The sequence below is a fragment of the Dendrobium catenatum genome, unplaced genomic scaffold, assembly GCF_001605985.2.
Source record: "Dendrobium catenatum unplaced genomic scaffold, ASM160598v2 fragScaff_scaffold_1390, whole genome shotgun sequence".
In the NCBI taxonomy this organism is placed as follows: Eukaryota; Viridiplantae; Streptophyta; class Magnoliopsida; order Asparagales; family Orchidaceae; genus Dendrobium; species Dendrobium catenatum.
Genome location: NW_021319852.1, coordinates 273074 through 287569, shown reverse-complemented (window position 1 = coordinate 287569; position 14496 = coordinate 273074). Strand labels below are relative to the sequence as shown.

At 35.6% G+C, this 14496-nt stretch overlaps 1 protein-coding gene across 1 annotated transcript; it reads right to left on the bottom strand.

The window, feature by feature from the left end:
- Nucleotides 1-1946: 1946 nt before the first annotated feature.
- Nucleotides 1947-6056, bottom strand: LOC110115742 (protein BZR1 homolog 3-like). The gene is made up of 2 exons (XM_020849088.2): nt 5486-6056; nt 1947-2905 (listed from the first exon to the last, which is right to left on the bottom strand). The coding sequence occupies exons 1-2, from the start codon at nt 5699-5701 to the stop codon at nt 2135-2137; spliced, it is 987 nt and encodes a 328-aa protein (XP_020704747.2). The 5' UTR covers nt 5702-6056; the 3' UTR covers nt 1947-2134.
- Between the last annotated feature and the right edge of the window lie 8440 nt (nt 6057-14496).

Here is a 14496-nt window from a genome sequence, read left to right as displayed (position 1 = left end):
TAGATCATAAATATGGTTAAAATTAGTCCACTAAATCATAGATTATTTAGGCTTATATTTATTAAATAATTAATAAAAATCTAAAAAATAGATTAATGAATATCACTTAATAAATGTGCAATATTTTTATTCAAAATTAATTTTAAGTAAAAGGTATTTTAGTTCTAAATCTATAGCCACCAAAATCATCAAAATCCATTAAAAACCAAATTTTTATGATTTTTAGAAGTTTCTATGATTAAAATAAATTTTAAAATAGGTTTTATTAAATTATACTAGCTGCGCATTTATTAACAATGATTGCGCCACCAGCAATCATTGATGATATGATGGATAAGCTGGGATAGGACGATGCGGCTTTAAATGTCAATCATTAGACGACAACGATGCATGCAGTTTTGACTTATCCATGTCAACGTGCATCACTAACCATTTAATCTAGCACGGTTTGGAATGGACAATTAAGATTGTGTGGTATCATATTCCAGATAACCTGGCATTCGGCGGGGAAACCCTAAAATTGCAAAATAACATTTCTAGGCTTGTTGAAAAAAATTAAAAAAAAAAAGAAAAAAAAAAGAAAAAAAAAGGCTTATTGAATATAATCATTATTGTTGATCACTTTCCAAAGATAGCCTCAACTGAGGAAAAATACAAATGACACTGAACCATGATTCCTATACATCTGATGGGTGCTACTTCTGTGACTACTGGATACTTCTTTATTACTTCAATGCTCCAAGCTTTCTCTATTAAATAGGCTTTTTGGTGTATTTGATTAAAACATTTCAAAAAATTGTTGGTAACTTGTCATATTTGCCTGAGTTGCATATTAGTTATGATTTTAAAGAAGAAAATACATTGCAAATTTACTCAAACAAAATTTGCTGTTATATGATATATATAATAATCAATACTTCATTTATGCCTTAGCAAAGCTTTGTTTTAATGCCCATGTCTCTATGCACAGATGGAGCCCAATAGTCGAGAGAGCTACAAATTTTTGCAGTCCTGTTAGCCAATCTTTAGCAAAGTTTTCTCTTATTTTCATAAAAAATTCTTAATAGATTAACCGACATCATGCATCACTGTACGCTGGAGAGCATGAGAAAGTTGTCACAGAAAAATGGCTGCCTGAGCTGCAAAATGCTATTGTTGATGCTCAAATATGTTTGGAAGATTGCTTACTGCTGATCTCACAAGAACTAAAGAGGTCGAAAACTTCCCTTGAGATTTCTCCCTCTTTTTCGAATTTTTATTAGATCCGGACAGCTGAAATAGCTCTACATCCGAACGCCAATAAAACATCGCCACGTGCTCTTACTCTTTACTGTGCGGCCTGACAACCCGACCCGGGACGAAAACCCAGTATTGCTATTTGATTTAGGTCAACAACAGTTTGGGGCGCAAATGGGAAAGGCTAATGTATACTAAGAGTTGGAGGTTGTAGGATTTAATTTGGGATGGATGAATAGGATTTACATTTCATTTGGGGCAGCTTTCTTTTTGCTTTTTATACAAAAATTAATCAAACTACAAATTTTTATATTAATTTTTTTTTTATATTGAAAATAATAAAAAAACTGCCAGCTTTAATTTAAGAAAAATCTCAAGTGATATTTATAATAATTTACACTTCATTTGGTACAGCTTTCTTTTCGCTTTTTAAAACAGTTTTATAATGCAAAAATTAATCAAACTACAAATTTTTATATTAATTTTTTTTATAGAAAATAATAAGAAAACTGTCAGCTTTAATTTAAGAAAAATCTCAAGTGATATTTATAATAATATAATAGATATTAAAAAAAGCGTCTAATTATCACAAACGGTCAAGATAAGCAAGTTTGTACAAGCTGTTAATTTCTACATTACATGAAATATCAATGCTTATTACAAATAGCTCAGCTAGATTTCACATTTCTTTCTCATAAGGATTTGAAGTCTTTAAGAAAAAAATCATTTAAATTAAGATAACTTAGCAGTTGATTTTAAAGCCATTTACATTACATCGACGTGGACTGCAAATATATTTCATAATTAATTTAAAGATTACGAACAACAGCAAATTAAACCACTGATATAATATTATCCGAATACACCATTGTTACCATAAATAACTAGTTCAAGTCCATCAAGGATCAGCTCTAGTTCTCGAGCTCCCAAGAGTGAGCTCCAAATCATCAGATCCACAATCCTCATGAATCCTCTCTCCTTCCCAAGGCTTCACCACTCCCAGCTGCTGCGCCTGGCCGTTCTCATTGCTGCAACTCCCAAATGCAAACTCATCAGAAGCATCATCCGACATTTGCACATCAGAAGGCGGCATGACTGGGGAGCACATCCCGCTCTGGCCGGGAGTCCACATCCTGGATGACCCGGCGCTCGCGACGCCCTCCTGATAAAGCCCAAATGGGTTGGGCATGATAAGGCTGAAAGTGGGCGACGTCGGGCTGCTGGTGGGGATATGAATCCCTGACAGCCAAGCCTGGCCAGGGCTGGGCGGTGTTGAGCTCTGCAGGAAGGAGGCATAGTGTGATGCAGCAACTGGCCATGAAGGCTGCATTGGATTATCCCAATCAGTTTTGATGCGGGGAGATTGGGCGGTGGGCGAGCTGATGGGAGGGGTGACGGGGGCGCTGATGGAGCCATGGTGGATGGAGAGGTTGTGGAGGCTAGGGGGTTTCGACGAGGAGGCGGAGGAGGAGGAGGTTGAGGAAAGGTTTTTTAACCATGGGATGAGGGAGTTGGCATCTGTGGTGGCGTTGTTGGCACTGGTGAAATAAGATGAGGAGGCTGGGCTTGGGAAGGAGGAGGAAGCGTAGGGGCTTGGCTGGTATGAAGAGCATGGACTGGCTGGGGCTGAGCATCCAACTATTTCCATGCGCTCAGGCGGTTTGCATCCCTGCATAAAAAGCAGAATTGAATAACTAATTGCACGATTCAAGGTTTAAGAGCATTCCAAATTGGTATCTGAAATGAGGAAAGCTAATAGTAGCAATGAGTAAAATACTCCAAACATAATGGATGTTCTCAAATATATTTCATCATTTGAACACTGAATTCAACAACGCCTACATAAGATATTCACCTACTCCTAATGTGTTAGCTGCATACCCATATACTCGATTCATTTCATGACATGCCATAATAGCAAAAGACTGAAGAGTGCGGACTATAGCTCCTTAATGGTTTGCCCACAGGATAAAGTGATCGAGTTTTATTAAAATATATCATGTGAGACCATAAAAATAAAACACTCAAGTCAATTAATGATTAATTAGCTCCATCACTTCACTTTCTTTCTCGTAAAATTAGCCCACTTTAGATGCCATCTAGCTGAAGCTTGAGGGCGAGCTCATGCAGATATTGACTGGCCGTATAGGATAAGAGAGTGCGGGAGAGTGGCCTTTTTTCTACGTGCATATTTTGAGCTAGACATATTTCCCCAAATAAATTCCAAAAAAAAACAGATTCAATTTTATTTTATTTAGGTGAACTAATCACAGCTCTCCCTAATTTTTTGATTTTTTTTTTGGTGAATTTTATCTGCAGTGTAGAAGTACTCATATATTTCTAGATCAGTTTAATTGAAGAAGATAATTGGGTTTTCAAAAATATAATTCATTGCCCCAAAGTTGGGCATATTACTAGTAAGTTAAAGCATTACCTTTGGTTGATAAAACTCAAACTTGGGCAATATTACTAGTTAGTTAAAGCCAAGGCAAAAATGCTTGGATTGCTAAAAATCTTGTTAGAAAAGTCTGAGAAATATAGTAAAATTGCAATCAAGAAAAAAAAATATGCAAGTTGCCACAAATTCAAGTTGAATATATCGTAGGCAATGATTTCAACCATTTCATCATCTGTTAACAAAGGCAACTGAAAATAGAAGGGGAATTTATATAAATATCACAATTTTTTTTTATGAATTTATATATCTAAAACCAAAATCTTTATAATTACTTATCGAACATTCAAACCTCTAAATAATATAAAAATAATACTAAATATAACTTATTTAAAGATAAACACACCTTTTCATGAATATGCCTACTATGATTTATGTTTCATTTGGAACAACTTTCTTATTGCTTTCTAAAGCATCTTTTTAATACAAGAAATTTTTTAAATAAATTTTTTTTACTAAAATGTTTCTTTAGAAAGAAGTAAGAAAGTTGTCCCAAACAAAGCCTAAGACTAAAATGATAAATAAAATAATAAAATTTTGATGCTAAATATATACATAAGAATTTTTGGTACCTATGATTTAGACTAAAGTGGTAAATATATAAACAACAATATATCACAGCAAATTCACCAAATCAAAGGATAAAAAACAATCAACATAAACAGTGGAAACACATTAAGTTGACAAATTGGGAGTATTGTATTTAATGGAGATACAATAGGTCACAATATCCCGAACAAAATTTGGTTTTGATGTGTTTTAAATTTCTTAGGCTTGTTTTCAGAAAAGCGAAAAAATATCAATAATCAACCAATTATTACATTACACTAATCTCAAAGTAAATCCAAATATTTTAAAATTTCTTAGTCAGAATATCCTCTCCAAAATTTCTGCCTAAATTAAATTGCACAGCATCTTGAAACTAATAAAAAAATCAGCACAAAGAAAACCTGACTGCTAAGACCAAACTAACTAGGCCCACAAGGGTTTTTATGAGACCAACGACTCAGCCACCTAAGCACCGGGATTCAAAGCGTGCAAAAAGAAAAGCAACTCGATTACATTCAAAGATTCCAGCGTGTTCACATCTAACTTCATTTTTTTCAAACAATTAAGCTAAGAAAGGAAGCAATTAGAAACGTTAGCTTTTTCTAGATCTCAAAACTTCATAAATCTTACTTTCCTAGCTGTCCTTCACGAGCCCTCCTTTATTCCCAATGAGCAATTAAAAGAATCTAATTTTTGAAATATAAAGTAGAACAATATAAGCAATGGCAGAAATTTGGGCCCCTCCACCGGCAAAAGTGAAAGCGCATCGGTAGAAGACTCCGCAAACATCGTTAGTTATAAGATGAGCACCATGTTCGGGTTATCGGCCACGACTCCAAACGCTGTTAAGGGATCATATTTTCTAAGTGCGCCGAACATGATCGAACAAGGATCATCAAGTTCTTTTACAAGCCCTAATCATGGAGAAAAGATTGGTAAAATCCGTCGCTCTGACTCTGCCGGCGTACCGAATAAAAATATTTCTTAATAATCCAACAAATAGTGATGCAATAGTTAAATTAAACAAATACTAAGGCTGAGAACTTAATAGACACCGTACCCGGTCAGTGCAGGTTAACAGAGCCTGCCCAAGCTAAAAACCCAGGCAACAAGCTGCTTTCGCCGGAGTATGCTAGAACAACAATTATGTGACCGATTTTGCATCCCATGAAACTTTGTTCAAAACATCACAGGTTTTCGCAGTTATCACTTGAAGAAGAATTGATAATAAACGAGGCATTGTACCTTTCGATAAGTGGTGCCGTCAGGTTCGACTGTCCATCCAGCCTCATTACAGAGAGCTTTGAGAACCTCGTTGTTGTCGCAGTGCTTAGGAAGCTTGTAGTTTCCATACATCCGCAGGCCCGCATAGATCTTTGCAGCGATCGCACGCCGCCGCCGTTCCCTCCTCTTGTTGTTCTCTCTCTCCTTCCATGTAGGAAGCCTCGTCCCAGAAGTCATCCTCTTCCTTACAAACAAATTGTAACCCTAATTGCCAGTAAGCCGACCCAACCCTCAATCTTCCCCCAAAAAATTGCTTAGAAACAGATGACAAACCAAAAAAGAATCCCCAATCTTCCACTAGAACAACACGGCAACTCTCATCGAGGCATCCACACAGATACAGTTTTTCCTAAAAGAAAAAGAATCGTAGCGATTAGCGACTACGTCAGATAGATACCCTCAAGAGTTCTTATTTCCTAGAGAACAGCAGATCTGCTGCAGAGAGAGGGACGGTTAAAGCTTTAATCAAAACCAGGCGAGCAGAGAAATGGCAGGAGCTCACGGGTTTCAACCCGTCCCCATTGGCCGTATAATAGATAGACGGCGTTAAATACTGCTACAGAGAAAAATAGAAAAGAATATCCAAACTTTCACAGGAAACTACGAGAATGCCACCTCCTTCCTCTGTACATTATATTTTTTTTTTTTGGGGAAATTTCTGTACATTATTTCAACGGGCAAACAGGGAAAGAGTAAAACTGGTAAATGTACTTGGGTTTCGCTGCATGCGATGCGACTACGGCAACTCCTATTTGTTACTAATGTGTAGCCATCCCTGTAGCTAAAGATTGCCCATTGACAACTCGAATCATGCGGGGCAAATTTTTTAACTGCGAGGACGAATCATTTAACGTTATTACAATCTAAAGGTATAATGGACGGCGTTGATGCTATTTTAGGATGTTCTCGAGATTTATTCACATAATGCAGGTAATAAATGGGTATCCGCCGCAGAATAAAAATGGACAGCTCCAAGCCGCTCCTGTAGGCGCTCATGAAGACGGTACGGTCCTCCAACGTTGTCACGGGCGAAAGATGAAAGGGCTTGGGAATCATGAGGAATGGCACAATTGGTGGGAGGAGGAAGATGTGCCACGAGGCAAGTACCTATTGCTAAGTTTCGTGCATCGCTGCGACGACCACACAGCGATGTTGGTAGTGTGGGGCCAGACATCCGGCGTGGTGGCGCACGATGATGTTTGACGGTTTGTGGGGCCTATGCGAAGGATCGGGGAGCAGCGCTCCGCTTACACCACGTGACGGTGGGGGCCATACGCGCGATGTTGCAAACTATTAAGAGTTAAGACTCTAAAATAAGAGGATAGAGGACATGAATATCATAGCCTGAAAAATGAAAAAGAAGAAACATAACATTTCAGGCCTCAAATGATTCCAACAGCAGCAGGTAGGGGCACTGGTTGCCACAATGAAATACGCCAAAGGACCAAGGGCCATCACAGTGTCCCACTGAGCAGCTCTCCACATCAAAAACCAACAAAATTGACAAAATTGCACATCCTGGTTGCCCAAAGATCATCCAAGGGTGTGCACGATGTAGTCCATGGCTCATTATTGTCCAAACTTCCACTGTTATCCCCAAAAACCGCCTCCACAAAAAATAAGCTAACTCGCATTTGATTGGAGCAAGAAAACTCGTAAGCATTGACATCCAGAAAACCCAGCAACTCCAATACTCAAAAGTAAGATTCTGAGCAAGCAGAGAACCATCAAAAACCACGCAAAACCACTTATCCCAGGATTTCAAAGAATTTTCCATCCAATTCCTCTATATTGTTCCAGTACTCAACCTTCGCACGAACCGCATGGCAAATCTCATCAAAAATAGAGTTCAGGTTCCTTCTAGTATCAGAAAATCTCCCTTGATTACGCTCTCTCCAGATGAAATAGACAGAAGCAGAAATGGTAAGAGAGCAAAAGGATTTCTCCAAACTAGTTAAATTAGAATTGTTCCAGAATAAGTCATAGGCTTGGAAAGATTTGGTCTTAAATAGAAGGAGATAACAGCAGGTAACAGCTTTGAAAGAACCTTAAAAGTGTAGTCACAACCAAAAAATAAATGTGAATGATTTTCAATTTCCCCAATACAAAAACTGCAATTAGGGGTGTTACGGATCTATGGCTTATGATTTTGATGATAGCAAACATCTTTTTTTTCTATGACTGCTTTCTACTAACATTTCAGGTCCACACGATCAGACTGCAATCTGTAATCAGCTCAAGATTGGGTAGACTAGGTCTGTGTCAGTTTGTAATCTTTTTCCTTTCTTGAGTCTGTTGTATTTGATGTGGCATCTGATGATTTGTAACTTGGAAGATTTTCTGTTGTGCCCCTAAAAGATTTCTATTTTTGGTAACATCCTCTTTCTTTTAATTAGCTTTGGGCCAGTTCCATAGGGCCTAACATCCCTAACGAACTTTCAAGGGGCAGCAGGAATCCCCCTACAAATCAAATTATCAGCACTTTTCAGTTTACTTTGAATAGCCATCCAAGCATAGCACGCATATCTAATGGCATGCCTTTTATGCCAAATAAATTTGCACCAATACACATTGTCCAATCCAGAGTAAAAAAGAGTAATAAAGAGCTTAAAAATAGGTTTAGAAGTACCAACCCAAACCAGATCAGCCTGGTCCCCAATAGGAATTCCCTGAATTTTGGTGTAGATTTCAGTAGGCCATTCAACGGGTAAATTCCAACAGCCATTCAAGATAATGTCCTTCACACAACAGCCAACTCTGGAATAGCAAGAGAAGCTATTACCTAATGAGTTTCCATAAAACCAAGGGTCCCAAAGAATGGAGAAGTTACTTATTCATCTTTTTGATACTTCCTTTTTGGTTTGGGGTTATAGTGATCTTACTTGTATTTTGATAGGTTTTTTCTTTTATGACCTCTAATCATCTTGTTTTTTAATAGAAGGGCTTTGCCCCAAATTTTCCACAAAAAAAAAAAAGACTCTAAAATCTTCAATGGCAATCCATGTTGCAGTGCGGTCATGCATGCCGGCGTGGCCGAATATATAGGACAAATTTTATAAATAAAAAAGGGTTATAATTTTTTTCATTGGAATTTTTTGATTTTTTTTTCATTAATTAGAAAACTTTAAAAAAAAATTAAAACTAATGCCAAGCAACAATAAAGGGCTGGTTGTCAATGAGAAATTATTCTGTGCGATGTCTGAATGTAGCTCTGCATTTAAACTTAAATAAAATCTTGATATTTGAATTATACATGTGAATATTTAATAGAGTTTTTTATTTTATTTTTCTCTTATCAGCTGGATTGACCCAGCCTGACTTAGATGTGTTAGTTTTGACTTTTTGAAAAAGCCTTCATCATCCTGTTTAAATTTAAGGTTTATGATTAGGGCTTCTTTTTAAGAAAAAACCGACACAAAAGCTCCTAAATGTTTAGAATTTTAGCTCAATAAAAGTTTTGATACCTATTGAGAACGAAATGAAGAACAACTGAAAAAAATGCAAATTGGTTTGGAGGAGGACGTTGCATTCTTCGAGGAGATGAAATGCTCATATGATGTGGAGGCCGAAAGGAAATATGTAAACGTCTAGGAAGACTTGAAGATAATAAGATTGCAGCCAACCATACAAAGTTTACAGTATAAAGAGGAAGTTAATTTGATTGAAGGTGCTGTAGGTTTCAACTTATCAATAAATTTTAAATTTCTCTCAAGTTGTAGGGTTTCATGTAAATGCGTAGTTTTTTTCTAATTTTTAGACTAAATTTTATGAAGGAAATTTTACTGGAAAGTTGTCTTTCCTTTATACATCTATGTGCTTGTACAACACACTATGTACAAGCTTGTAGACAATCAATACACACTCAATATATATTAATATTATATAATCCCCCTTGTGTATATTATGTGTATTATATATGTATTGAGTATTGATTATATACAAGCTATGTATTGATTGTATACTGACATTACAAAAGCTGTGTATTAACTAAGTATTGATTGTGCACAAGCTTTTTATTGACTATGTATTGATTGCGTATAAGCTGTGTATTGATTGTGTAGAAGTTGTATATTTACAATGTATTTACTTTGTACAAGCTACATATAGACAATATACCAGCTTGTTGCCACTTTGTATAAGCTTTGTATTAATTATTTATTGATAAGATGTGTATTGATTATGTATGAGCTTCTATATTGACTATGTGCAAGCTGTATATTGACTTTGTACAAGATGTATATTGACTATATGTTTACTACATATTAACTTTATAAAAATTGTGTATTAACTATGTACGAGCTTATATATACTTTGTACAAGTTGTGTATTGACTATTTATTGATAAGCTGGGTATTGACAATTTATTGATAAGCTATGTATTAATTGTGTATAAGCTTATATATTAACTGACTATGTGATGTAAAACCCCTCCAAATTTTATTTTTTGGGGTTCATGTTTGTCTGTACAAACTGACCTTAGTACAGATGAACTGTTAAAAATTTGTCATTTAGTCTGTACGAACCGTTAGTACGAACTAAGTTCGTCTGTACGAACCATAAGTTCTTCTGTACGAACTGAACTGATTTTTTTGACAGAGCAGATCGTCCCGGGACGAACAAAAAATATCGTCCGTATGATATGTGTACAGAGCTGATTGTCCCGATACGAACTTAAAGATCGTCCATACAAATGTAAATATATATTTTTTATATAAGGACCGTTTGATCAATTTTGAGGAGAGAAAAGGCTGGAGAGAGAAGAAAGAGAAGGACAAGTTTGGTTTCGGAGGCCGCAGAGCGATTTTCGTCCGTCATCACAGTTGGAAGAATTGTTCATCTCGCAGTAAGAAGTCCGAATCCTATTTCTAATTTTGAAGATATCGTGTTTTGGTATTTTTCTGGTCAGATTTGTGTTTTCGTTACCGAAAAATGTGCATAACTTTGTATCGATGAAACTTTCACTGCGTAACTTTTTGTATGTTATAGAGAATATGATTTTACATGTTTTGAGTATTTTCTGATGATTTTTCACCGAGTATTCTGAATTCTGTGGGGATTTTATCAAATAGAAAATTATCTAGAAGTTGAAAAATATTGCTTCAGTATAATAAAAGTTTTGAAACATTGTTTTACACGATCTTTGGTAATTTGATAATTTTCTAAAACTGTGCATTTTACAACGACGACATCTGTCTACTGTACGATATTTTAAGGGTTTTTTTTTAATTATGCTAAATTATGTCTGTTTGATGCAATGCATTGATGAGATGTAAACAAATGTGTATATATGATTAAAATTTATGTTATATTACTGTGATACTACTGTGTGTGTGTGTGTGAAAGACAAGAAAAGACTGGTTAAACCGTTGGTTGGAGACAAATTAACCTGTACAAGATGGTGAGCCGGCGGGCTGTTTAAATATGGTTTGGTGTTATCCTCTACTGATTCATGTGATACTGCTTGGGAGTTATAAGAAGATCATTACTATGCCGACGGGCAAAGAGTGACGACTCTGATTACTAAGCCAACGGATAATGATATAAGATACTGATACTGATAGAAGACTGAAAAATACCGTAATAACCAGGGATTTTACTTGTTGAGTATGACTACTACATTGAATTGCATATTTTAAAGTATTATTCTTATCATTAATATACGGATTTATTGATATTGTACGGATTTATCGTTATTGTATGGATTTACCATTATTGCACGATTTCACTATTATAACATTACTGTTCATATCACTGGATTATTACTGATACTGATACAGGCACTGATATTCTTGATTTACGGTACTGACATTATGCATGTGATACACTGAGCAAGTGATAATGAACAACTGAAGTGACATGTGATTCACTGAACATGTGATATAGATTACTAGAATGCATGTGATACTCTGAACATGTGATATTGAATAATTGAAATTGCAAGTGTATATTTTGATACGATTCTATTATATTGATTGATTCCAACTATCTCGAACGATGTTATGATTTTATTTCATTGATATGATTTCAACAGACACGTACGATAGTATTAATTTGACATTTTATACGACTGATATTATTGACACGTGATTTATTGACTGATTTGATTGATATTACTGATATGAGGATTTCTTTAATGAGTTGATTAAGATTTTATATACAATGATTCCTTTACCAAATTTACTGATGTTATAGATATAACGACTCTATAGAGATTTAATGCACGTACTGATTTATTGAGCTTAACAAACTTTTATACTATTTTCTGATTCTTCCACTATCGATTGAGGATTTTATTATTTTTATATTGATACTGTTTACGCATTGATTACTGTTTCTATACTGATTTCTATTTTTGCATTGACTCAATGATCATGTGTAAGTGGCTATTATAATTTGACTGATTGACATGCATATTACTTCCATACGATGCTTTGATTTCATTTGTAGGTATTTGGTGACCTGCTGGGCTTTTTAAGCTCATTATATGTGGTTAATGATTTCAGGTCAGGGCAAGGGAGCAGGAGAGTGAGGTTGATCAAGATTATTCAGGTTTTTGTTCTTGTGTTATAGTTATTCTTTTGTACCCAGGACTGGATTGATATGTGATCATTGTTGAAGATCCTGAGTATTATAAAAGACTTTTAGGTATTGAATAAAAATGTTTATATTGATATTTTAAATTATAGACTATGTTACATTATTTATTACTGATGGATGATCATAGATAACTCTGGTAGTTGATTTTATAAATGATTAAGAGAATAATTCTTCTAAGTTAGATCCTAGGGGGTTATCACAAAGTGGTATCAGAGCAGTGTTATTGGAAGAATTGATTGTTACCAGAGTTATAGGATTTGATTGAGAGTTGGATAGAATAGGTAGTTTCAAGAGCATCATTTTCCATATATAGTTACATGTGTATATCATTCAGATTATATTGAACTGTGTAGGTGAAAAGTTAAATGGATAATCCAGAGTCAAGTGTGCCAAATGAGCAACATAGTGCAGCTCTAGTACCTTCAGAAAGTATGATGCAGTTGGCTACTGTTATAGCACAAGTCATGGGTGACACATAGAGTAAGTTGACTGGAAGTAAAGAAGAACCAGCAGACAAGAATTTACAGACATTTAATAAGTTGAAGCCTCTGTTATTTAAAGGAGATGTAGGACCTCAGGCTGTTGAAGATTGGTTAATGAGAATATAAAAGATTTTTGATAGAATGTAATATTCGGAGAGTCGAAAAGTGCCTTTGGCTGTATTTTTGTTTGTAGGAGAAGAAGAGAGATGGTGGATTGGACAGCAGAGAAAGAAATTTCAGGGGAAAACAAATGCTGAGATCACTTGGGACGAGTTCACCATAGTGTTCCTGATGTGGTTTGTACCTCCGTCAGCCCGACAACAAATGCAAGAAGCTTTCATTAAGTTGGAATAATGATACAAGATAGTGATTCAATATGAGGCCAAGTTTACTGCACTTACTAGGTATGCTTCTCATATGATCCCCACAACTGAAGAAAAGTGCTATAAATTTCTGCAAGGATTGAATAGAGAGCTGAGACACCCGCTAGTACCATTACGGATTCATGAGTTTTTTGAGTTGGTGGAACGGGCTAGACTGATAGAGATTGATTTGACAGCACCAGCATCAAGATATGATGTCAGCAGTAGGAGCAGAGATGAACCGAGTAGAGAAAGAGATAGAGACAAGAAAAGCAAGTGTAATGATACGAGGAGATCTATATCAGTAGCATCTTTTGGTAGCTACAACGAGTGCATTCATTGTGGTCGATGACATGCAGGTCAGTGTTATTTATTGATGGGATAATGTTTTTGCTATGGATAGCAAGAACATAGAGTAGTATACTGTCCTCAGAGAGGATTTGGAGAAGGAACTGATTTTGGTACAGGACAGTCTGGACGTACTGTAGGACAGAGGACTGTTAGATCAAGAGCATACAATGAAAGATCAACGAATAGGACAAATGACAGAGCTGTTAGTGATAGTCAGAGGGAGACTATTGTGCCACGATCTATTGCATCTACTCAAGTGATGCCACATGTATACATTTTACAACATTATGAAGATCAATAACGACTTGAAAGTTCTAAAGGTAAGAAATTTATTTGACCCACTAATTGACATGATATATCATGCCTAGTTGAATGACATGTGATCTAATGAACTATATAACTGTATGATTTCTGATGAGTTTTGATTTATGATGAGTTTTGATTTTGATTTGACTTGATTTAAGTTTTGATTGGAAAGATTTATTTTATATCAATTTTATGTTCGACCCCTTAAGGGAAATATTGGGGATGACGTTTTTCTTAAGGTGGGTAGATTGTAAAACTCCTCCGAATTTCATTTTTTTGGGTGCAGGTTAGTCTGTACAAACTAAACTTAGTACGGATGAACTGTTGAAAATTTGTTCATTTAGTCTATAAGAACCGTCAGTACGAACTGAGTTCGTCTGTACGAACAGTAAATTCTTCTGTACGAATTGTATAGATTTTTTTGACAGAGGAGATCATCCCGGGACGAATGAAATACATCATTCGTACTATATGTGTACAGAGCCGATCATCCCGATATGAACGTAAAGATCATCCGTACGAATGTAAATATTGTTTTTTTATATAAGGATTATTTGATCGGTTTTGAGGAGAGAGAAGGCTGGAGAGAGAAGGAAGAGAAGGAAAAGAAGGAAAAGCTTGGTTTCGGAGGCCGCCGAATGATTTTCATCCGTCGTCGCAGTTGGAAGAATTATTCGTCTCACAGTAAGGAATCTGAATCATATTTCTGATTTCAAAGATTTCGTGTTTTGGTATTTTCTGCTCAGATTTGTGTTTTCATTACTGAAAAATGTGTATAACTTTGTATCGATGAAACTTTCACCATGTAACTTTTTGTATATTATAGAGAATATGATTTTACACGTTTTGAGTATTTTTTGAAGATTTTTCACAG